This window comes from Pristiophorus japonicus, chromosome 15 (assembly GCF_044704955.1).
Source record: "Pristiophorus japonicus isolate sPriJap1 chromosome 15, sPriJap1.hap1, whole genome shotgun sequence".
NCBI lineage: Eukaryota > Metazoa > Chordata > Chondrichthyes > Pristiophoridae > Pristiophorus > Pristiophorus japonicus.
In genome coordinates, this window is record NC_091991.1 from 112,449,263 (window position 1) to 112,475,745 (window position 26,483).

The window sequence follows — 26,483 nt, forward strand, 5'->3', positions numbered from 1 at the left end:
GGCCGAGAGTGGAGGAATTCCAGAGCATGCGGCCCAGGTAGCTGAAACCTACATACTGGAAAGTGAAATTGAAGCCAGGAGGCGGAGAGATTTAAAACGAGGCGCTCGGGACTGGCTGCACAGTGATGGGTGACTGGGCCGCAGGGTTGGACATGCTGAAAGTTAGGTGGAAGATGGGGTGTTGGCCAGGAGCATGTTAGAATAGTCGAGTCATGTGAGGGTTTGAGCAGCCAATAGAGTGGATGTGGGGCTCAGCTTGGGGTTAAAAATAGGATGCCGCGGTTGCAAATATCTAGTCCAGTAATTATGAAAATATTTAATACAAAAGTTTATTATACATGTCAATATTTGCAGTGACTTATTAACAGCTTAGTTATAACTTGGATATACTGAGGTATGAAAGCATTCTTGCACATTTGAACAGAGTGGTTTTAAAAAAAAACCATCGGGTTATACAGCTTACATTACTGCTATAAAATCTTTAATGCTTAGTTCATGATTATAGTCTTTATAAGCACGGCATCATTCGAGTGCAATAAAAAATCGGTTTAGCTCTTTTAAAACATTAGAATTTATTTGAAAGATTAAAACTAGTCAAGTTTCCGAACCCTGATCAAATCGTCAACACTTCCAGGGTTCGAGAATGAAGTACCATTTCACTTCGCTAACTAAAGTCCATTTCAGCAACAAGAGCAGACAGTACCGTGAAATGGGCGATAGACAACCACACAGCAGCAATTCTTGCAGCAAATGGCCATTGAGACCCCAATTTGAATAGTTTGTAAAGGTGCCTTCTCCGCCCCGGAATGTAGCAGTTCCCTTGCGGAGATACAGTACCACAGGGCAGCGGCAATCTAGAATCACACCAACAGCCCGATATTGGTGTAGTGTCGGCTGCTGTATGGAGAGAGTGCTCAATACACAAGCTGCCAGCAGGGGCTGCTGTATAAAAGCGAACAGGAGCAGAATCCCTTTCCTAACCCAGTGCCAAACAGTGCCCCGCTAACTCTGGAGTCGGCATAGATCCGGAATCAAAGCCATTGTGACCCAGAAAGAGAGTGTGACTTCGGGGCATTTCTCCCCCACCTTTATAAAGGTTCCAGCTTCCTTACGGAGTGACTTCACCTCTCGGTGAAATCATTTTCTTCCATTCTGATAGCAGAACGGGTTGGATCTCCAGTACGTCTGCTTACTTACAAGATACGAGAGAATCTCACTAACGCCAGCAGGGTAACCAGAGAGTAACACCTGGTATTTGCACTGGGTACTTGCTGTCAAAGTCTGCAAACAGTTTGCAATGGCACGAGAAACCAGAACCTGGCTTTACTCAGTACTACATTCCAACCTATTTTAAAGTATGGGATACTAAAGCTTTAAAACTTGTACCTGTATAAGTGAAGCCTTTCCTGAAGTGCTAGAACAAGTTAAAAAAATTCCCTTGTACAGGTGGAGGGGAGTTTTTAAAACCCAAGCTGTAAACTTGCAGCAGTCTATATGGTGCAGGATCCTGGACCCCTGGGAACACGTGCAGTATCTGCAAATACCAAAAAGATGCAGGAAAATAGAACGCACAAAAATCAGCCTTCAGGAGGCTGGATGCTACTGCAGGAAGGAATGTGCGCGCACATCCTGAATACTTCAACTTCCGATACAGCGAAAGACCAAAGACCATGGTATGAAACACCTTCACATCTCACTGTGCTTCACAGACAATACATTATCTTTTGAAGTGTCAGTCATGGTTTCCAGTAGGGTTCATATTCAAAGAGGAACACAATAGAAGTAAAATAATTCTCAATGCAGGAGGGAATAAGCAGAAACAGCCCCAATAGTTCATGAGGTTTGTGCAGGGAACAACAATTGGACAAAATAAAGCCCCTTTTAGAGAGGACTGCTGCAAACTGAATCATTTATTACAAGGAAATTTTTACTTCAAAAAGGTCAGGCTACCTAAACAGGAAAGATGGCACCACTGCCATGAAAATATGGTTAGATTTTGTCATTGGAGGCAAAGACTTAAGTTTTATATTGCCCAATAACCAGCACCATTAAAGGATTGATTCAGAAATTCATGTTATATGCAGTCAGATCCTTTTGAAATGAATGAGGACATTTTCATCTTGGACAATAACCTGGCGAAGAGACCCCCACCCATGGAGACCTGCCTCTCCCCCAGAGACCCCTGCCCTGCCCTGCCCCCTTGTCCATGAAGATCCCTCCTGCCCTGCCCCCTTGTAAAACCCACCCAGTTTTCATCCAATTAAAAATGATGCAACTAAATCCAGGCGGGTTTTATAAAGGGTTCATGTCCTGCTCCCCGGGATTACTACCTGGGCTGCAATGTTGAAAATGGCCCCCAGTGCGCTTCTAAGCTTGTACCTGGTGGAACTGGGAGTCTTTCTGAAGAGATTACACATGTTCTTATTCTGCAAATTGCTGTCGACAGCCATTACACGAGGTTGCTGACAATGGCACAGATCCAGAGTGCATGAGAGGAGATTTTCTCCTCAATCCACACAATCTTCTTGCTCGGCTGTGTGGCTGGGCCACGTATCCTTCTGTATCTGCACGGAGACACAACTTAACCAACTGCGACTCGTGAGCATCTCTCCAAATATCTCCCATTTACCATTTTCTTCACTGTATTGCTCGATGGTGTCATGGTATCTGGAAACGAGAGTTACTGACAATCAACGAGAAGGGAAAGATGACTGGGCTTTGGTTACACGTTGTACACAACAAATCTGGAGTCAAATTAGTCCTTTCCACAGAATTCTACACCTAGCCAGATAATCACATGGGTAGTTTAAGAAAAACACATGAAATATTCTGTGCTGAATTTTACCACAGTTGCTACAGGACAGGCTCTGCAGTGAATGGAGCGACAGGAGAGGTTTTAATATTACACAATCTCCAAGAACAAAGAGAATTATCGTGAATTAAAACTAGACTTGGAAAGATGAGGTCAGTGATCTTCACAGCCCTGAAGTGTTTGCTGATCCCACCTCCAAAAAAGTCAGTTTGTTCCCCAAGGGCACTTAAGCATTGAAGTCCCCTAGCAACACCTCCATCCCATTACAGCATTACATTTACAACTGCTTGCATTTGTATAGTGCCTTTAACATAGTAAAAAATCAAGGCTTTTCACAGGAGCGTAATCATTCAAACAAACAGACACTGAGCTCAATGGAATATAGAAATGAGAATTACTGACACGAGGGCAGGTGATCAAAAGCTTGGTCAAAGAGGTAGGTTTTAAGCAACATCTTAAAGCAGGAGGGGCAGAGGGGTTTAGGGAGGGAATTCCAGAGCTAGGCAGCTGAAGGCACAGCCACCAATGGTGCAGCGATGAAAATTCAGGGATTTGCAAGAGGCTGAGATGACAAGTGCTCTACACAATTAGAAACAGAAAATGCTGGAAATCTCAGCGGGTCAAGCAGCATCTGTGGAGAGAGAAACAGAGTTAACGTCTCAGGTCAATGACCTTTTGTCAGAACAGAAAGGTCATCCACCTGAAAAGTTAGCTCGGTTTCTCTCTCCACAGATGCTGCCTGACCTGCTGAGTGTTTCCAGCATTCACAATTTATTATATATTTATGTGCCCTCAAATGTAACCTTTAAAATATTGGATACTCTTAAGGGCAAGGGTATCCTTTTGTTGCCCAAATGTCATTGTTGGACAAATGTCCATCCTCGTCAAAGGCCAAAGTACCTTTGCTTTAAAACTATCATCTTTTTGAACACTAAAGCTTGGCTCTGCATCTGCAAAACTGGTGACACAGGCCAGAGCTAAAGGAATACAAGAACATAAGAAATAGAGTCAGGAGTCAGCCATACGGCCCCTCGAGCTTGTTCCGCCATTCAAAAGATCATGGCTGATCTGATCTTGGCCACCACTCCACTTCCCTGCCCGCTCCCCATAACTCTGGACTCCATTATCGTTCAAAAATCTGTGTATCTCCACCTTAAATATATTCAATGACCCAGCCTCCACAGCTCTCTGGGGTAGAGAATTCCACAGATTCACAACCCCGAGAAGAAAAAAATTCCTCATCTTAGTCTTAAATGGGCGACCCCTTATTTTGAAACTATGCCCTAGTTCTAGATTCCCCCACGAGGGGAAACATCCTCTCTGCATCTACCCTGTCAAGCCCCCTCATTATCTTATACATTTCAATAAGATCACCTCTCATTCTAAACTCCAATCCAACCTACTAAACCTTCCCTCCCAGGAATCAATCTAGAGAACCTTCTCTGAACTGCCTCCAATGCAAGTATATCCCTCCTTAAATACGGAGACCAAAACTGTACGTAGTACTCCAGGTGTGGCCTCACCAACGCCCTGTACTGTTGTAGTAGGACTTCCCTACTTTTATACTCCATCCCCCTTGCAATAAAGGCCAACATTCCATTTGCCTTCCTAATTACTTGCTGTACCTGCATATTAACTTTGTGTGTTTCATGTACAAGGACCCACAGATCCCTCTGTACAGCAGCATTCTGTAGTCTCTCTCCATTTATATAATAATTTGCTTTTCTATTCTTCCTACCAAAGTGGACAACCTCACATTTTCCCACATTGTACACCATCTGCCAAATTTTTGCCCACTCGCTTAACCCATCTATATCCCTTTGCAGTGTGTCCTCCTTACAACTTGGTTTCCCACCTATCTTTGTATCATCAGCAAATTTGGCTGCATTACACTCAGTCCCTTCATCCAAGTCATTAATATAGATTATAAATAGATGAGGCCCCAGCACTGATCCCTGCGACACCCCACTAGTTATAGTTTATCAACTGGAAAATGACCCATTTATCCCGACTCTCTGTTTTCTGTTCGTTAGACAATCCTCCAGCCAGAATATATTACCCCCCACCCTGTGAACTTTTATCTTGTGCAGTAACCTTTTATGTGGCACCTTATCGAATGCCTTCTGGAAATCCAAATACACCACATCCACTGGTTCCCCCTTATCCACCCTGCTCGTTACATCCTCAAAGAACTAATAAATTTGTCAAACATGATTTCCCTTTCATAAAACCATGTTGACTCTGCTTAATTGTATTATGATTTTATAAATATCCTGCTACTACTTCCTTAATAATGGATTCCAGCATTTTCCCACTGAAGATGTTAGGCTAACTGGCCTATAGTTTCCTGCTTTCTGTCTCCCTCCTTTCTTGCAAAGGGATGTTACATTTGCGGTTTTCCAATCCGCTGGGACCTTTCCAGAATCTGGTGAATTTTGGTAGATTACAACCAATGCATCCACTATCTCTGCAGCCACTTCTTTCAAGACCCTAGGATGCAAGTCATCAGGTCCAGAGGACTTGTCCACCTTTAGTCCCATTAGCTTGCCGAACACTTTCTCTAGTGATAATGATGATTATTTTTAATTCCTCCCTCCCTTTTGCCCCTGATTTTCTATTATTGGGATGCTTTTAGTGTCTTCTGCCATAAATATTTGTCCAAAGTCTCTGCCATTCCTTGTTCTCCATTATTAATTCCTCAGTCTCATCCTCCAAGGGATGAACATTTATTTTCACTACTCTTCCTTTTTATATACCTATAGAAGCTTGAACTGTGTTTCTATATTTTGTGCTAGTTTACTTTCAATCTATTTTCTCCCTCTTTATTATTTGTTTAGTCATCCTTTGCTAGTTTCTAAAATTGCCAATCATCTAGCCTATCACTAATCTTTACAACATTGTTTGCCTTCTTTCAATTTGATACCATCCTTAACTTCCTTAGTTAGCCACGGATGGTTCATCCTTCTCGTAGAGCCTCTCTTTATCAATGGAATTTACCTTTGAGAATTATGAAATATCTCCTTAAATGTCTGCCACTGTTTAGCTACCATCATCTATTTCCCCAGTCCACTTTAGCCAACTCTGTCTTCATACCTTTATAATTGCCTTAAGACACTAGTTTCAGACCCAGGTTTCTCCCCCTCAAACTGAAAGTGAAATTTTATCATGTTATGATCACTCTTCCCTGGAGGATCCTTTACTAGGAGATTAATTAATCCCGTCTCATTACATATTACCAGATCTAAAATAGCCTGTTCCCTGGTTGGTGCCACAACATATTGTTCTAAGAAACCATCCCGAATACACTCCATGAACCCATCCTCAAGGCTACCTTTGCTAATTTGATTTGACAATCTATATGACAATTAACGTTGCCCACAATTATTGCCGTAGCTTTCTTACAAGCATCCATTATTTCTTGATTTATATTCTGTCCTACAGTGTAGCTACTGTTTTCAGGGGCCTATAGACTAGTCTCACCAGTGACTTATTTCCCTTGTTATTTCTTATCTCCACCCAAACTGATTCTACATCTTGATTTTCCAAGCCAAAATAATTTCTCACTACTATACTGATCTCATTCTTTGAGAGCTACCCCAACCTCCTTTTCCTTCCTGCTTATCCTTCCCAAATGTCAAATACCCCTGAATATTTAGTTCCCAGCCTTGGTCACCTTGTAACCACATCTCTGTAATGGCTATCAGATCATACCCATTTGTATCTATTTGTGCCGTCAACTCACCAATATTACGAATGTTGCGTGCATTCAGATAAAGAGCCCTTAACTTTGTCTTTTTACCATTTTTCCCTACTCTGACCCTATTTGCTGGTGCATTCTTATGTTTATATGCTCTGGTTATCATTACCCATATGGCTACCCTGAACTATTGCCTTGTCCTTTCTCTTTAACTTTCTAAATTTCCCCTCACTTGAACCTTCCCCCCCACTATTTAGTTTAAAGCCCTATCCAGAGTCCTAGTTATTCAATTTGCCAGGACACTGGCCCCAGCCTGGTTCAGGTGAAGCCTGTCCCAATGGAACAACTCCCTCTTTCTCCAGTACTGGTGCCAGTGCCCCATGAATTGAAACCCCTTCCTCCCAAACCACTGAGGCACGCATTCAACTCTATAGACCCTCTGCCAATTTGCTCATGGCTCAGGTAGTAATCCAGAGATTATTACCTTTGTGGTTTTGCTTTTTAATTTAGTCCCTAGCTGCTCATACTCCCTCAGCAGAACCTCTCCGTCCTACCTATGTCCTATGTAGGCCACGACCACAGCTAGCAATGAGATGGGTAATCTAACAGGCCCAAACCTTTGCATTTTACCATCATGGTTTGCAGTGTGACTTGATATCAAAGTCAGGTTCAAATCCTGCCTATGGGCTACTGTAATGTATGCACTGGTGAGGATGCTCACAGGTTTATAGAGCTGTTGTGTTGGGAGTGGCTTAGCCAGTCACGTGATGTTCACAAGACTCAAAAACCCCAGCCAATTGGATTCAGGGGATCCACGATGAGGCAAGTGGTTGTAAGCCTGGTGGATGAACTGGTAAACAGAAATATAGAAAATAGGTGCAGGAGTAGGCCATTCTGCCCTTCGAGCCTGCACCACCATTCAATATGATCCTGGCTGATCATGCAACTTCAGTACCCCATTCCTGCCTTCTCTCCATACCCCTTGATCCCTTTTAACCATAAGGGACACATCTAACTCCCTTTTGAATATAAATCGAACAAACTGGCCTCAACAACTTTGTGGTAGAGAATGCCAGAGGTTCACAATTCTCTGAGTGAAGATGTTTCTCCTCATCTCTGTCCTAAATGGCTTACCCCTTACCCTTAGATGTGGTAATGTGTAGTGTGATTGTTAAACTTTTGCTAATAAACCATCATCATAGGCAGTCCCTCGAAAATCGAGGAAGACTTGCTTCCACTCTAAGAGTTCTCAGGTAACTGAACAGTCCAATATGGTAATTACAGCCTCGGTCACAGGTGGGACAGACCGTGGTTGAAGGAAAGGGTGGTTTTTAAATAGTTCAACTAGTTCTTAATAGCAATGTTATGAATTCTTAAGCAAAGAACCCATGTAACAAATACATTAGATATACCATTAGTCTTTTTATTGTGTGAAATAAATGTAGTCTCTAAAGGGATCGAAAACCCTGACTGCCTAGACCTGGTCATACCCTGGCTGCCCAGTTTCCAGTGTAACTTCCACATTTCACCTCCTGGTGTACTGAAGGTTTCTATAAATCTAAGAGTGGTTCCTTCGGGTGAGCAATGCGAGGAGTGCCTCTGATTGACTGCAAGTAATATCTGGGGCTTCCTGGCGCGAGCTGCCAGGAAGCCCCAGATTCAGTTGGAGCCCCTCCAATAGATCAACAAACTTTGGGCCAAGTTTCCATGACAACATGTTCAGCTGAACTGCAACAACTGACTGAGTACACCAATCGGGCTTGTGTGGAACCCCTCTACTCAGTCAATCCCATTTCGTCCCACCCAATTGGCCCTCGCCCTTGTCTTCTCCTGCCCCACCCCACCTTTCCCCAGGTGTGTGTTACAGGAACTGGTATTAGTAACTGCAAAATATAGCCACTGGGTGGAACAGGATCTGGCAGCTTTGGAACTGGCAGCCCTCGCGAATGCTGCAGCTGTCCCCCATCTCACACATTTGGCCGTGCAGGTCAAGGCCGGCTGCAATACTTTCTCCCAGCTTCTACTGCAACAACAACTTGCATTTATAGAGTGCCTTGAACATAGTAAAACACCCCAAAAGACTCCCGAAACAAGCATTCTACTCCGAGCTCCGTCACGGCAGGCGAGCCCCAGGCGGGCAGAGAAAATGCTTCAAGGACCCCCTCAAAGCCTCCTTGAAAAAATGCAACATTCCCACCGACTCTTGGGAATCCCTGGCCCAAGACCGCCCAAAGTGGAGGAGAAGCATCCGAGAAACATAGAAAAAACATAGAAAATAGGTGCAGGAGCAGGCCATTCGGCCCTTCTAGCCTGCACCGCCATTCAATGAGTTCATGGCTGAACATTCAACTTCAGTACCCCATTCCTGCTTTCTCGCCATACCCCTTGATCCCCCTAGTAGTAAGGACCTCATCTAACTCCTTTTTGAATATATTTAGTGAATTGGCCTCAACAACTTTCTGTGGTAGAGAATTCCACAGGTTCACCACTCTCTGGGTGAAGAAGTTCCTCCGCATCTCGGTCCTAAATGGCTTACCCCTTATCCTTAGACTGTGACCTCTTGTTCTGGACTTCCCCAACATTGGGAACATTCTTCCTGCATCTAACCTGTCTAACCCCGTCAGAATTTTAAATGTTTCTATGAGGTCCCCTCTCATTCTTCTGAACTCCAGTGAATACAAGCCCAGTTGATCCAGTCTTTCTTGATAGGTCAGTCCCACCATCCCGGGAATCAGTCTGGTGAGCCTTCGCTGCACTCCCTCAATAGCAAGAATGTCCTTCCTCAGGTTAGGAGACCAAAACTGTACACAATACTCCAGGTGTGGCCTCACCAATGCCCTGTACAACTGTAGCAACACCTCCCTGCCCCTGTACTCAAATCCCCTCGCTATGAAGGCCAACATGCCATTTGCTTTCTTAACCGCCTGCTGCACCTGCATGCCAACCTTCAATGACTGATGTACCATGACACCCAGGTCTCTTTGCACCTCCCCTTTTTCTAAGGCACTGAACACTTCGCCAGGAGCACGCGGAAGCCAAGTACAAACAGTGGAAGGAGCGTATGGCTAACCAAGCTCCCAAACCATCCACCGTCAGCCCCACCTGTAACAGAGACTGTAGATTCCGCATTGGACTCCCGAGTCACCGGAGAACTTTAGTGTGGAAGCAAGTCATCCTCCACTCCGGGGGGTGGGCTGCCCAAGAAGAAAACGTCTCAAGGCGCTTCACAGAAGCGTTATCAGACACAAATGGGCCAATGACGGATAGATTATGACGCAGCCTCTCGCCTCTTCCTACATGTTTAGTCTGACTGCATTGCCAAACATGATCCACCACCACGTCGCACAGAAGTCAACCTTCATGCTCATGTAACTCAAATACAGAAACAGCAATATATTGATTGGTTGGGGGTCAGATCACATGATGCGATCTCAGATTAGATCTATCCATTATTAAGTTTCAAGAACAATTACATTAAAAAAAATTGATATATAAAAGCTATTGGGGGAAATAAAGCCATGAATGCTCACTGATTGGGAACAATCTAATTAGCAAGCACAAACTTCAAACAAAATGTCAAGTGCACTTTCAGATTATATCCATCTTATTACACAGAACTGTGCCAATATAAACAAAGCAGCAAATTGCAAAACAAATTGTCATACCACAGGGGTCTATTTAAAAAAACAAATTCCCTTAAAGCATTGGTTAGGCAAAAAAAAAGTTAAAATGTGACATGGAATTGAAGGGAGCAAGTCCGAGCGGAGACAGTGTCTGGGAGCCGGATAATTCACTTACAGCATCAGCCCAGCCTTCTTCACTTTCCCATCACTGATTGGCTGTTGAGACTCGACAGCCAGAGACATGGCTCATGTTAGGAAGCTACAGGAAAGAAATCGTTTCAAACCCAAGGAAAAATTTACAGGTCTGTGGGGAAAGAGCAGGTCTGTGGAACTAGTTGGCAAGCTCGGAGAGCCGGCACAGGCTCAATGGGCCGAATGGCCTCCTTCTGTGCTAAAAGGTTCTATGATGTTGACTTCTCCTCGGTCTAGAAGGAGCAGTAGGAAATGCTCCACAGCAAATATCAGCACCACCACTTCTAGGACTAGGGACATAGTCTAAAAATTAAAGCCAGATCTTGTTTGAGTGAAATTAGGAAACACTTCAACACACAAAGGGTGGTAGAAGTTTGGAACTCTCTTCCACAAACAGCAATTGATGCTGGCTCAATTGTTAATTTTAAATCGGAGATTGATTGCTTTCTGTTAACCAAAGGTATTAAGGGATATGGGCCAAAGGTGGGTATATGGAGTCAGGTCAAAGATCAGCCATCATCATAGGCGGTCCCTCGAACGAGGATGACTTGTTTCACATGAGCTCACAGATGTTTCAATGACGGACCCGATGTTCCAGTCCTGAACTCCAATTGAGGGGGTGGAAGATGCCTGTGCGTGGATTTTTTTTTTTAAGTAAACGTGTGGTGGCCGTTGCACATCAGCCACCACACGGGCTTGACAGAGCTAGGCCTTTATCCAGTACCAAGGGTTGAACCAGGACGACTGGAGACCTGCTCTGCTGCACGGACCTAGTGCGCAAACACATCGCAGTGTGGGCTGGCCCGTGCTGCCCCTGGCTCTTCTGGGCCCCGTACTCTCATTCGCCGAACCTTTGCCCACAATGTTCCAGGGCCCAGCACTCCAGCTCTATTTATAGCCCCGACCTGTGGTGGTGTTCTCACACAGGTCGGGGTGGCCCACAATGTAGATCATCTGATCGCAGATAAGCCTTGATCTCATTGAATGGCAGAGCTGGCTGGAGGGGCCGAATGGCCTCCTCCTGTTCCCATGTTGCAGAATCCCTGGGGCCTCCATGTGACATTAAACATCAATAAAACAGAATTTTTAAGTGTTACAGCCAGACACAATCCTTGTAGCACAAGATAAGTGGAAAAGAAATTACTGTCTGAAATTTCGGTTTTTCAAACTGTAATCTGAACGGATTAGGAATATTTCTGTAAGTGAATTGGTGTACAGCACTTGGGAATAAGGACAATCAGCCTCAAGAACCTCAGTGCTACTCCATCATCGTAGGCAGTCCCTCGAAATCGAGGAAGACTTACTTCCACTCTAAAAGTGAGTTCTCAGGTGACTGAACAGTCCAATACGGGAATTAGTGTCTCTAACAGGTGGGACAGAGACAAGACAGTGGTTGAGGGAAAGGGAGGGTGGGACAGGTTTGCCGCACGCTCTTTCCGCTGCCTGTGCCTGATTTCTGCATGCTCTCGGCGATGAAACTCGAGGTGCTCAGCGCCTTCCCGGATGCACTTCCTCCACTTAGGGCGGTCTTGGGCCAGGGACTCCCAGGTGTCGGTGGGGATGTTGCACTTTATCAGGAAGGCTTGGAGGGTTTCCTCTGCCCACCTGGGGCTCGCCTGCCGTATAGGAGAATAGATGGTGGGTGGAGAAAGCACAGGAGATCCAACAGCTGGCTGACAGCCATGACGTGCGAGGATTCTTCACCACATTCAAGTCCACCTCCGGCCCAAGCATCCAAGGCCCCACCCCACCCCACTGCTGGCCAAGAATGGAGAGGCACTCATCAAGGACACCGAAGCAGTCAGGACCCGCTGGAAGGAGCACTTCAAGATCTCCTTAATCGAGACTCTGCCTTTGACTAGAGTGTCCTTGACTCCATCCCACAGCATGCTACCCGCCACCATCTCAGCAAAACCCCTAGCCCTGCACGAGGAAGAAAAGTCCATCCGTCAGCTGAAGAACAACAAGGCATCAGGAGTAGATGGAATCCCCGCTGAGGCACTAAAGTATGGCGGAGAGGCACTACTGGCACGAATGCATGACCTCATCTCTCTCATCTGGAGGGAGGAGAGCATGGCAGGAGATCTCAGATGCAGTAATCGTGACCATCTTCAAAAAAGGGGATAAGTCCAACTGTGGCAACTACAGAGGAATCTCCCTGTTATCAGCCACTGGGAAAGTCATCGCTAGAATCCTCCTCAACCGTCTTCTCCCTGTGACGGAGGAGCTCCTTCCGGAGTCACAGTGCGGATTCTGTCCACTACGAGACACAACGGACATGATCTTTACGGCGCGACAACTGCAAGAGAAATGCAGGGAAAAGCACCAACCCTTGAATGCTATTCAGTTAGAAGTGACCCTCTGACCAGTTTACACAGAAGCAATGAAATGCAGCTGTACAAGTGAACTATTCTCAAACCCCCACAGGAACGATTTCTCGGAGGTATTTCATCATCCTGGAGCAACACCTTGAAATTCTCTCATTTCAGTATTACCGGACACAAACCAAGTCATTCAACTGTATAAAGGGCAATGGAACACTCTCCCTCAACAGGGTGCTGTAAATTTGAAAATGTCAATGCCGGGATTGATGGATTTTTTGTTGCGTGAGGGTATTGAGGGTTACGCAACCAAGGCAGGCAAATAGAATTAAGATACAGATCAGCCATGATCTAATTCAATGGTGGAACAACATTTATATAGCGCCTTTAACGTACTGAAACGTCCCAAGGCGCCTCACAGGAGTGTTCTGCGATAAAAATTTGACATCGAACCGCACAAGTCGAAATTAGCACAGGTGAGGTCAAAGAGTGAGGTTTTAAGGAGCGTCTTGAAGGAAGAGAGAGTTAGAGAGACAGAGAGGTTTAGGGAGGGACTTCCAGAGCTTGGGGCCCAGGCAACTGAAGGCACGGCCACCAATGGTGGAGCGATTATAAATCGGGGTGCTGAAGAGGGCAGAATTAGAGGGGCGCAGACATCTCTGGGAGTTGTGGGGCTAGAGGAGATTACAGAGATAGGGAGGGATGAGTCCATGAAGGGGTTTGTAAACAAGGATGAGAATTTTGAACAGGCTCAAGGGGCTGAATGCCCTTCTTTTGTTCCTGTGTTTCTCTCAATTCACCACAGTTTAAATTTTGACTTTCTTTTCAAAAGCACTTCAGCACCACGAACCATGTACACCCACCGATCCCGCACCCCCCCCACCCACCTCGCCAACCCACCGATCCCGCCCCCCCCCCCTCCGCACCGATCTCGCCCCCCGATCTCCCCGCACTAACCCAACGATCTCCTCCCCCAACCCACCGATCTCCCACCCCCCCCGCACTAACCCACCGATCCCCCCACCCCCCGCACTAACCCACCGATCTCCCCACCCCCCGCACTAACCCACCGATCTCCCCACCCCCCGCACTAACCCACCGATCTCCCACCCCCCCCCGCACTAACCCACCGATCCCCCCCCCCCGCACTAACCCACCGATCCCCCCCCCCCGCACTAACCCACCGATCCCCCCCCCCGCACTAACCCACCGATCTCCCCACCCCCCGCACTAACCCACCGATCTCCCCACCCCCCGCACTAACCCACCGATCTCCCCACCCCCCGCACTAACCCACCGATCTCCACCCCCCCCCGCACTAACCCACCGATCTCCCCACCCCCCGCACTAACCCACCGATCTCCACCCCCCCCGCACTAACCCACCGATCTCCCCACCCCCCGCACTAACCCACCGATCTCCACCCCCCCCCGCACTAACCCACCGATCTCCCCCCCCCCCGCACTAACCCACCGATCTCCACCCCCCCCGCACTAACCCACCGATCTCCCCACCCCCCGCACTAACCCACCGATCTCCCCACCCCCCGCACTAACCCACCGATCTCCTCCCCCCCCGCACTAACCCACCGATCTCCACCCCCCCCGCACTAACCCACCGATCTCCTCCCCCCCCGCACTAACCCACCGATCTCCACCCCCCCCGCACTAACCCACCGATCTCCACCCCCCCCCGCACTAACCCACCGATCTCCTCCCCCCCCGCACTAACCCACCGATCTCCTCCCCCCCCGCACTAACCCACCGATCTCCCCCCCCCCCCACCCCGCACTAACCCACCGATCTCCCCACCCCCCGCACTAACCCACCGATCTCCCCACCCCCCGCACTAACCCACCGATCCCCCCCCCCCCCCGCACTAACCCACCGATCTCCCCCCCCCCACCCCGCACTAACCCACCGATCCCCCCCCCCGCACTAACCCACCGATCTCCTCCCCCCACCCCGCACTAACCCACCGATCTCCCCACCCCCCGCACTAACCCACCGATCCCCCCCCCCCCCGCACTAACCCACCGATCTCCACCCCCCCCGCACTAACCCACCGATCTCCACCCCCCCCGCACTAACCCACCGATCTCCACCCCCCCCGCACTAACCCACCGATCTCCACCCCCCCCGCACTAACCCACCGATCTCCTCCCCCCCGCACTAACCCACCGATCTCCTCCCCCCCCGCACTAACCCACCGATCTCCTCCCCCCCCGCACTAACCCACCGATCTCCCCCCCCCCCCCACCCCGCACTAACCCACCGATCTCCCCACCCCCCGCACTAACCCACCGATCCCCCCCCCCCCCCCCGCACTAACCCACCGATCTCCCCCCCCCCACCCCGCACTAACCCACCGATCTCCCCCCCCCCACCCCGCACTAACCCACCGATCCCCCCCCCCCGCACTAACCCACCGATCTCCTCCCCCCACCCCGCACTAACCCACCGATCTCCTCCCCCCACCCCGCACTAACCCACCGATCTCCCCACCCCCCGCACTAACCCACCGATCCCCCCCCCCGCACTAACCCACCGATCCCCCCCCCCCGCACTAACCCACCGATCCCCCCCCCCCCCCGCACTAACCCACCGATCTCCCCACCCCCCGCACTAACCCACCGATCTCCCCCCCCCAGCACTAACCCACCGATCCCCTCCCCCCCCGCACTAACCCCCCGATCTAACCCACCGATCTCCTCCCCCCCCGCACTAATCCACCGATCTCCTCCCCCCCCGCACTAACCCACCGATCTCCTCCCCCCCCGCACTAACCCACCGATCTCCACCCCCCCCGCACTAACCCACCGATCCACCCCCCCCCCGCCCCGCACTAACCCACCGATCCACCCCCCCCCCGCCCCGATCCACCCCCCCCCCCCGCCCCGCACTAACCCACCGATCCACCCCCCCCCGCCCCGCACAAACCCACCGATCCACCCCCCCCCCGCACAAACCCACCGATCTCCCCCCCCCACCCCGCACTAACGCACCGATCTCTCCCCCCCCCCCCCGCACTAACGCACCGATCTCTCCCCCCCCCCCCGCACTAACCCACCGATCTCTTGCCCTCCCCCCCCGCACTAACCCACCGATCTCCTCACCCCCCGCACTAACCCACCGATCCCCCCCCCCCAGCACTAACCCACCGATCCCCCCCCCCCAGCACTAACCCACCGATCCCCCCCCCCCCAGCACTAACCGACCGATCTCCCCCCCCCCCCCCCCCCCGCACTAACCCACCGATCTCCCCCCCCCCCCCCCCCCCCGCACTAACCCACCGATCTCCCCCCCCCCCCCCGCACTAACCCACCGATCTCCCCCCCCCCCGCACTAACCCACCGATCTCCCCCCCCCCGCACTAACCCACCGATCTCCCCCCCCCCGCACTAACCCACCGATCTCTTCCCCCCCCCCCACTAACCCACCGATCTCTCCCCCCCCCCCCACTAACCCACCGATCTCCCCCCCCACCCCCCCCCCCCACATTAACCCACCGATCTCCCTCGCCAACCCACCGATCCTGCTCCCCCCTCCTTGCCAACCCAGTGATCTCTCCCCCTCTGCGCTAACCCACCAATCTCCCCACCCACGTATGATTCCCCCCATTCTCTCTCTCTCCCCCCCACTCCCCGGCACCTACCGATCCCAGCCTTCTTCACCCCCGAGGACGTAGATCTTGCCGTCGATGACAGCCACCCCTGGCCGGTAGCGCCTCTCGTTCATGGGGGCGCACATCCTCCACATGTTGGTCTTGGGGTCGTACTGCTCCACCTTGTCAGTGTTCTCCGTCGAGGCGTGCCAGCCCCCTGGGGAGGAGGGGGAAAAAAAGGAGATCGACCACTTACACAATCGGCAGGTTACTGTCGCATCACAAACTCATGTACCCCACCCCCCACGGTGCCCACCCCCCACCAGTCTGTGGCCAGGCGCAGTTTGTGGCAGGTTCCGCTGTGTAACGCAATGGCGGGGAGCAGCGTAACTGTGTGGTTCCTTTAACCCGGCGACACGGGGAGAGAGAAAGTGGAAGGGTGGTGGTGGTTTAGGGAGGGAATGCCGGATAGGGAGGGCGAGGCTATGGATGGATTTGAAAACGTGGACGAGAATTTTAAAACTGAGGCGTTGCCGGCGGGAGCTAGGGTCGGTCAGCGAGCACAGGGACTTGTTGCATGTTCTGAAGTACTTCATTGGCTGTAAAGCACTTTGGAACATCCAGAGGTCATGAAAGGCGCTACAGGAATCTTTCTTTCTCGCTTACCGATGACGTAAATCTTTCCTTGGAGGACGCAGGCAGCTGACCCCGATCGGGGAATCTGCATCGGGGCCACCTCGGACCAGGCGTTGACTTTGGGGTTGTACACCTGCACCAGGTCCATCCCATCTCCATCCTCCAGCACAGCCCCCCCTGGAAAAAAAAACACTCCGCAAGGTCAGCGCTACAGTGCAACAACCTCTACAAATCCTCAGTGCTCTTGTATGTAGCTCTCCTCATCTCATCTATCTCCCTCCCCCACCCCCCTCCCCTCAAATGGTCCAAAGCACCGCTGTGGTCATTGATGCTATTCCTGCTTCAGCCACCAGTAGCGCTCTCGAGCTTTCCCTCACTCCACAAACTTCAGGGCTCAATGCTGAAGTCAGCAACTTGGCCAAGATCGGTCAGCAACTCAATTCCCCAGGAGAACAAGAGGTCGAATGTGCCCTTGTCTGTTGACCAAAGGGCACGAATGCAAGCGGGAGACAAAGGCGGGCAGAAACCTCAAACATTAAGTTGCGGGATGTCCAAATTCCCCCAAGTTGTCCCTTTGCATTTAACTCTCCACTCTGAACAGAAGAGGTAAAACTCGATCGACAATGACCAACACTCGTCAACCACTAAAAGGACCAGCCGGAAAACTGGTCCTTTCTACAGGGGGGGGGGGGATGAACACACCCCAGATATTCTTCAATCGCAAGAGGGAAACAGTGGATCACGATTGTGGGAGTTTGCTGTGCGCTAACTGGCTGCCACGTTTCATACATTGCAACAGTGGCTACAAGTATTTCATTGGCTGTAAAGTGCTTTGGGATTTGGAGGTGGTGTATAAATGCAAGATCTTTCTTTCTTTTAACCGCAACTCACGAGGCAATTATATTCGTCACTCCCAAGTCGAGGGGGCGGGTGGGACTGGATCACGAGCTTGAACTTTTGACCTTTACCTGCTACATACAAGAGTCCATGAAGGGCCACCACAGCCGGGCTGGTCACCGCCATCTTCATGGATTCCAAGAAGTGCCAGGCGTTGGTGTGCGGATTGTAACACTCCACAGAATCCAGCCTCGAGGACCCTTCCCATCCTCCCACAGCGAAAACAAAGCCATCCAACATGGCCAGCCCTGAGAGAGGGGGAAAAAAAATCATCAATAAAACTCTGTCAAACTACACGCTGTACCAATGGTGCAGGCTGGACCACCAACACAAGTGCTATGCAACAAGGAAACAGATCTTTTAGGAGGGGAATGGACTGGTTTAGTGGGCTATTCACTAGCCTTTCACATCCGTTACTGAGGTTCAAAACCAGCCGAGCTGGGTATAGTAACATTACTGAACCAGTAATCCAGAAAACAAGTTCAAATGGCACTCTGAGAATTTGAATTCGGTTTTAAAATAATCTGGAAATAATAAACTGGGATCAAAGTGACTATAAAACATTTGGATTGTAGTAAAAATCCAACTGGTTCACTGATGTCTAATGGAGAAAGGTTGAGCAGGTTGGACCGATACTCATTACATAGAAACATAGAAGCATACAAAATAGGTGCAGGAGTAGGCCATTCAGCCCTTCTAGCCTGCACCGCCATTCAATGAGTTCATGGCTGAACATGCAACTTCAGTACCCCCTTCCTGCTTTCTCGCCATACCCCTTGATCCCGAGTAGTAAGGACTTCATCTAACTCCCTTTTGAATATATTTAGTGAATTGGCCTCAACTACTTTCTGTGGTAGAGAATTCCACAGGTTCACCACTCTCTGGGTGAAGAAGTTTCTCCTCATCTCGGTCCTAAATGGCTTACCCCTTATCCTTAGACTGTGACCCCTGGTTCTGGACTTCCCCAACAATCGGGAACATTCTTCCTGCATCTAACCTGTCTAAACCCGTCAGAATTTTAAATGTTTCTATGAGGTCCCCTCTCACTCTTCTGAACTCCAGTGAATACAAGCCCAGTTGATCCAGTCTTTCTTGATAGATCAGTCCCACCATCCCGGGAATCAGTCTAGTGAATCTTCGCTGCACTCCCTCAATAGCAAGAATGTCCTTCCTCAAGTTAGGAGACCAAAACTGTACACAATACTCCAGGTGTGGCCTCACCAAGGCCCTGTACAACTGTAGCAACACCTCCCTGCCCCTGTACTCAAATCCCCTCGCTATGAAGGCCAACATGCCATTTGCTTTCTTAACTGCCTGCTGTACCTGCATGCCATCCTTCAATGACTGATGTACCATGACACCCAGGTCTCGTTGCACCTCCCCTTTTCCTAATCTGTCACCATTCAGATAATAGTCTGTCTCTGTTTTTACCACCAAAGTGGATAACCTCACATTTATCCACATTATACTTCATCTGCCATGCATTTGCCCACTCACCTAACCTATCCAAGTCACTCTGCAGCCTCATAGCATCCTCCTCGCAGCTCACACTGCCACCCAACTTAGTGTCATCTGCAAATTTGGAGATACTACATTTAATCCCCTCGTCTAAATCATTAATGTACAATGTAAACAGCTGGGGCCCCAGCACAGAACCTTGCGGGGTACCCCACTAGTCACTGCCTGCCATTCTGAAAAGTACCCATTTACTCCTACTCTTTGCTTCCTATCTGACAACCAGTTCTCAATCCACATCAGCACACTACCCCCAATCCCATGTGCTTTAACTTTGCACATTAATCTCTTGTGTGGGACCTTGTCGAAAGCCTTCTGAAAGTCCAAATATACCACATCAACTGGTTCTCCCTGGTCCACTTTACTGGAAACATCCTCAAAAAATTCCAGAAGATTTGTCAAGCATGATTTCCCTTTCACAAATCCATGCTGACTTGGACCCATCATGTCACCATTTTCCAAATGCACTGCTATGACATCCTTAATAATTGATTCTATCATTTTACCCACTACTGAGGTCAGGCTGACCGGTCTATAATTCCCTGTTTTCTCTCTCCCTCCTTTTTTAAAAAGTGGGGTTACATTGGCTACCCTCCACTCCATAGGAACTGATCCAGAGTCAATGGAATGTCAATGCATCCGCTATTTCCAAGGCCACCTCCTAAGTACTCTGGGATGCAGTCCATCAGGCCCTGGGGATTTATCGGCCTTCAATCCCATCAATTTCGCCAACACAATTTCCCGACTAATAAGGATTTCCCTCAGTTCCTCCCCCTTACTAGACCCTCTGACCCCTTTTATATCCGGAAGGTTGTTGGTGTCCTCCTTAGTGAATACCAAACCAAAGTACTTGTTCAATTGGTCTGCCATTTCTTTGTTCCCAGTTATGACTTCCCCTGATTCTGACTGCAGGGGACCTACGTTTGTCTTTACTAACCTTTTTCTCTTTTCATATCTATAGAAACTTTTGCAATCCGCCTTAATGTTCCCTGCAAGCTTCTTCTCGTACTCTATTTTCCCTGCCCTAATCAAACCCTTTGTCCTCCTCTGCTGAGTTCTAAATTTCTCCCAGTCCCCGGGTTCGCTGCTATTTCTGGCCAATTTGTATGCCACTTCCTTGGTTTTAATACTATCCCTGATTTCCCTTGATAGCCACGGTTGAGCCACCTTCCCTTTTTTATTTTTATGCCAGACAGGAATGTACAATTGTTGTAGTTCATCCATGCGGTCTCTAAATGTCTGCCATTGCCCATCCAGTCAACCCCTTAAGTATCATTCGCCAATCTATCCTAGCCAATTCACACCTCATACCTTCAAAGTTACCCTTCTTTAAGTTCTGGACCATGGTCTCTGAATTAACTGTTTCATTCTCCATCTTAATGCAGAATTCCACCATATTATGGTCACTCTTCCCCAAGGGGCCTTGCACAATGAGATTGCTAATTAATCCTCTCTCATTACACAACACCCAGTCTAAGATGGCCTCCCCCCTAGTTGGTTCCTCGACATATTGGTCTAGAAAACCATCCCTTATGCACTACAGGAAATCCTCCTCCACCGTATTGCTTCCAGTTTGGCTCGCCCAATCTATGTGTATATTAAAGTCACCCATTCTAACTGCTGCACCTTTATTGCATGCATTCCTAATTTCCTGTTTGATACCCTCCCCAACATCACTACTACTGTTGAGGTCTGTACACAACTCCCACTAATGTTTTTTGAAGAATGAGAGGTGATCTTATTGAATCGTATAAGATTCTGAGGGGGCTTGACAGGGTAGATGCAGAGAGGATGTTTCCCCTCGTGGGGGAAAATCTAGAACTAGGGGGCAGAGTTTCAGAATAAGGGGTTGCCCATTTAAAAAGGAGATGAGGAGGAATTTCCTCAGAGGGTCGTGAATCTTTGGAATTCTCTGCCCCAGAGAGCTGTGGAGGCTGGGTCATTGAATATATTTAAGGTGGAGATAGACAGATGTTTGAACGATAAGGGAGTCAAGGGTTATGGGGAGTGGGCAGGGAAGTGGAGCTGAGGCCAGGATCAGATCAGCCATGATCTTATTGAATGGCGGAGCAGGCTCAAGGGGCCAAATGGCCGACTCCTGCTCCTATTTCTTATGTTCTTTTTGGGGAAGGAAACCTGCCATCCTTACCTGGTCTGGGCCTATACGTGACTCCAGTCCCACACCAACGTGGTTGACACGTACCTGCCCTCTGAAGTGGCCTAGCAAGTCACACGGTTGTATCAAACCGCTACACGCAGCGGTTCAAGGCAGAGGCTCACCACCACTTTCTCAGGTACCACTCGGGATGGGCAATAAATGCCGTCATTGCCAGCGACACCGAGAATGACCTTTTGAAAATGGAAGTCTCCTGTGGGAAATGCAACATGAAGAGGAATTTGTGTTGTCACAGCCCAGTGGCCTAAAGCACTAAGTTGGAATGAATTGGCCAGTCAGAGAGGCCACAGCATTGCAGGTGTGCAAATGTTGCAGTAAGGGGAAGTTTGTGAGGCACATTACACAGAGGGTTGTGGGGATCTGGAACTCGCTGCCTGGAAGAGTGGTGGATGCAGAAACCCTCACCACTTTTAAGAGATGGTTGGGTGGGCACTTAAAGTACCATAACCTGCAGGGTTACAAACCTAGAGCTGGTAATTGAGATTAGACTGGATGACCCATTGGTGGACGGTGCAGATATAATGGTAAGTACTGCAGGGAATCGAATACGGCCAGGGTGATCTCCTGGACTAGTTTCGATCGCCTGGATGGGTCGGAGAGGAATTTTCTCCCTACATTGGCCTGGGTTTTTAGCCTCTCCCAGGAGATCACATACCTCCAGTTGGAGTGGAGTGTAGAATGTTTCAGTATAAGGGATATCGCAGTTGTGTGAGGCGGACTGGGTGCTCTTTACCTTTCCGTCATTGTTCATTGGTTTATATGTAACCTTCAGGGCTGCTGACCGAGGGCCGTGCAGCTCTTTGTCGGCCGGCGCGGACACGATGGGCCGGAATGGCCTCCTTCTGCGTTGTAAATGTCTATGTTTCTATTACTGCGTTGTAAATGTCTATGTTTCTATTACAGGGAGCTTTAGTCCATCCAGCTGCATCACACCGGAACGTGAACACTCAATGCATGAATAAAATACAAAACATTCTGGGCCCTGGTATAAAGGCAAAATACTGCAGATGCTGGAAGTCTGACCGGTCAGGGAGCGCCAGTGGAGAGGAGCAGAGTTCACCTTTCAGGTACTATCGTACCTTTTGCCATTTCATCTTTCCTGCCAATCACAGACCTTCCCTTTCATTCTTTCCTCCCCTCCCCCCTTTCCTAAAAGACAAACCAACATTGCGGGTGAACAGAGGCTGTCCACCATCATCAGCAAACTGCCTTTTCTCCTTCAGATGCTCTGCACCTGCTTAAACCCCGTCACATCTCCAACATTCACCAGTCCCGAAGAAGGGTCACCGATGTGAAACGTTAATGCTGTTTCACTCTCCACAAATGCTGCCTGACCTGCTGAATGTCTCCAGCATTTTCTTTCTATTCTGTTCCCCGGCCCAGACATAACCTCACCTCGACCCTGTAAAAATATGCAGGCTATGGCAAAGTAAGATGGGAAGACCCGAGAGTAAGGTTAAGGTGCCTTGAATATAGAAATGAATTATCAATTGAAACTGAAGTTTAGTCAATCTTTTCTTAACATAGCCAGTAACAATTATAAACTAATCACCAGGGCACAGACGAATGTGTCATCAAAGGAGATAGGACAGATTATAGAATAGTGTGAACCTGGAGGGGAAACTCCACCCAGGCAGCGAGAACCAAGGACCCACCCTCGAGTGAAGCTGGACCTTAAGCTGGGAGCTTAAAGCAGACGCCAGTGGCAGAGGTTGATCACCTCTGTTAATGGGTAATACGGGAACAAGTGTTGAGGCTTATGTGCTTTTTTATACATTGTACTTTATTTACCAAAGTAGAATTAAAGTTTATTTGGCTTAAACGTAAAGTTTGTCGACAACTTTCTTTCAATACTCAAAGTCCCACCACATTGTTGCGACTGTAGTGACTGAATCTCCTCCCCCCCGCCCCCTTCCCCCGAGTAAACTGTCTACAAACCTAGTGAGTCTTGGGCAACAGACCCCAAGCTTCATGGAAACATTGACAGGAACAATGAGAATGACCCCCATGTGTCAGACCAAAGTGTGCTTTGTGCAGGTCAGCATTCTAAAGCGGTTAGAAAGCAATCTGACTGCGCAGCATAATGGGGTCAGCACTGACCTGACCAAACCAGCAGCACTCCTGTTCAGAGACGCCAAGAATGTCCTAGCACAGCACACGACATTCCAAGTCACATTCCAGCTCAGCTACTCTCTAATCGGCAGATAAAATCTAGGGAAGCGGATCAATATACACTTCGGTTTCTGCATGTAACGTGGTTGTGGTTGTGAAACGTTGCTGTAAGCAGAATACACAATCGCCTTTAAACAGGGGAAGTGGGTGAATATTTGAGAAAGAAAAACAAAGATGGAAGTGGGATTCATTGGTTAGCACTTCAGAGAACCACATGAGGCTGGACGGGCCGCGGGCCTTCCTATAAAGTATCACAATTCTATTTCAGGCAAAGGTGAAGCTCCAGGTTTACAGCTCCCGAAAGGTTTTTTTTTGGAAATTCGTAGCCAATCGTTCCAATTTGTTACAAACTTCAGCTCTGCTCTCGATATTTCCTGTGTTTGAGGTGTGTGGGCTGTTGTGGATAATCCTCAGTCACAACACACAGATCAGTTAGTATCAGCAACTCACGATGTATGCAAATGCACAGATTTAAGGACGCGCTTATACATAGTGAAAATGGGCACCTTGGTCCGCCCTTTGTCTCTGATTGGTCCCCTGGAGGATAAGCCACACCAGGAAGTTTCACAGGAATGTGTAACTGGAACCGCCCATCCCAAGGTCTCACTGACTTTGCAAATTGTAACTTGATCCACCTTGACTTCCTGAAGTGGCATGGTGTACGGATTGGTCACATCCATCTCTCTTGCTCCCCCAGGCCTGAGCAGGCAAAGAGAATCCAGGAGTGGGGGGGGGGGCAGGGAAAGAGAGTCAGGGGTTGGGGGAGAAAAGAGGAGAGAACGATAGTCCAGGGGTTGGGAGGCAGAGCTTAACAGGCATCACATTGCGGGGAGGGGGTCTGTCAAAAAAAGTGCAGTACAAATAGTCACAGTGCAGATTTAAGCTGGGGCGTTTTCCCCTGCTCTCCCCGGCCGAGACTGTAGGTGGCGCTCAGACAAGGAACTCTGGGACAACTTGTGCCGTTGTTGCAGTACCGCTTTTCTACCACCGAAGGGAGCTCTACCTTCCTACACCGGCAGGGCAAACCTAGCAACGTGTCTAAAGACACAGACCACCATCTCGGGGAAACTCCAGCAAGCGAAGGATTGCTCACCAGAGACCATTTTGTTTTGGTTACGAATTGATCTTCATTCCCCATAAGTTGCGAGTTCTCCCGAGAGCTGCTCCCATTCCCTTGCACTCTCCCCAGGCCCTTTTCCTGTTTCATTTTAAAATTCAAATATTTATCCACTTTCCTTTTAAAAGCCATTATGGATTTTGCCTCCAGCACAGTTTGTGGTGGGTGGTCATCACGGGCTGACCCTCGCCCAGTGCGGGGACCTGAACCCTGGGGCGTTCCACGGTTGCTCCGTCGCCCTGGGGTCGCCTCACCTGCAGGTTGCGCAGGTCGCCGTCCAAGTCAACGAACAACTCGCCCGCCTTTTGGCGACATGTCTCCATCAAAAGCCATCGGCACTGCCTGGAGGTGGGCTGGTGACTTAACCGGCATTTAGGGTGGGCCAGTGGCATGTGGTCCCGTCTACTGCCATTCCAGTCAATGGTGATGTATGCCCGACCCGACACCTTGGTAAGACATCATAGGAACAGGAGCAGGCCCGACCACATTCTACCCAAGTAAACTAGATGATCCAAAACTTGGCAGCCATGTCCTAACTCGCACAGAGTCCCGCTCACCCATCACCCCCATGCTCGCTGACCTACATTGGCACCCGGTTAAGCAACACCTCGATTTCAAAATGCTCATCCTGGTTTTCAAATCCCTCCATGCCTCGCTCCTCCCTATCTCGGATCTCCTCCAGTCCCCCCTCCTCACCCATCGGTGGCCGTGCCTTCTGTTGCCAAGGCCCCAAGCTCTGGAACTCCCTGCTTAGACATCTACCTCTCTCCTCCTTCAAATCTATCGCTTTGACCAAGCTATGATGTTTCACTACATTAAAGGCGCTATATAAATACAAGTTGTTGTTGTTTAAAAAAAAAACCTCGTCTCAAAAATCTTTGCCAACCCCAGACTTTCACTTGGTAGGACAGCGCCATGTGGAACCAGACCAGTCCTGCAGGGGGCACTAGCTATGGAAGAGTCATCTTCACTGCCCCTCCACACACAGCGCTCAGGACAACCCATCACATCTACCATCGGAAACAAACCGGAGCACCAAGCAATCCTGGGGATCACTCCGCTTTCTGCGAGGGAATCAGCCAGCAAATCTTTACATTTTCAAGGAATACTATAGTGCCCGAGAGAGGGAGCGTGCAATGTTGGGTAAAGGCGGTTACCGAGCTCTGAACGGGCCACGTTCATTGGTGCCATCTCATGCCACACATCAAAACACGGGTCGTAGCGCCACATCTCCTTGCTCGCAGAACCATCCGGAAACTCCCCTCCGGCCAAGTAAAGGGTAGAACCTCGGCAAAGAAACGGACTGTTATTCTTCAATCGCCCAACATTTATAGACAAGGTCATCCAGCCACCCCGACTGTCCAATCACGCGACAGTTATAGACAAGGTCATCCAACCACCCTGACTGTCCAATCACGCGACAGTTATAGATAAGGTCATCCAACCACCCTGACTGTCCAATCACGCGACAGATATAGACAAGGTCATCCAACCATCCCTCTCAGCAGAAGGTACACAGCAAGCTCCCACAAAAAAAAAGTGTGGAGAAATGCTACATTGTGTCCAGGATCAGCACAATGCTTTCATGATGTCTGTTGAATTTGTGCTCACTCTAAACATTTCACGTGTCAAAAGGGCAGTTTCTAGAACAGACCAGAATATACACCCTCCACAGATCAACAATTACCCTTTGGTTAGTGCACAATGTTCTGGAGTTCCCCT

General features: G+C 49.1%; 1 protein-coding gene across 5 annotated transcripts in view; it reads right to left on the reverse strand.

Annotated features, from left to right (window-relative positions):
* Positions 1 to 2,211: 2,211 nt before the first annotated feature.
* Positions 2,212 to 26,483, reverse strand: part of LOC139225838 (kelch-like protein 3) — a 45,572-nt gene continuing 21,300 nt past the window's right edge. For all 5 annotated transcript variants that reach the window (XM_070856691.1, XM_070856689.1, XM_070856690.1 and 2 more), the window contains exons 5-9: positions 25,919 to 26,047; positions 17,853 to 18,029; positions 16,915 to 17,061; positions 16,300 to 16,465; positions 2,212 to 2,667 (exon numbers count right to left, since the gene is read on the reverse strand). In XM_070856691.1, coding sequence (XP_070712792.1) covers positions 2,508 to 2,667; positions 16,300 to 16,465; positions 16,915 to 17,061; positions 17,853 to 18,029; positions 25,919 to 26,047 — 779 coding nt within the window. In that variant the 3' untranslated portion in view covers positions 2,212 to 2,507. The remainder of the gene's footprint in view (positions 2,668 to 16,299; positions 16,466 to 16,914; positions 17,062 to 17,852; positions 18,030 to 25,918; positions 26,048 to 26,483) is intronic.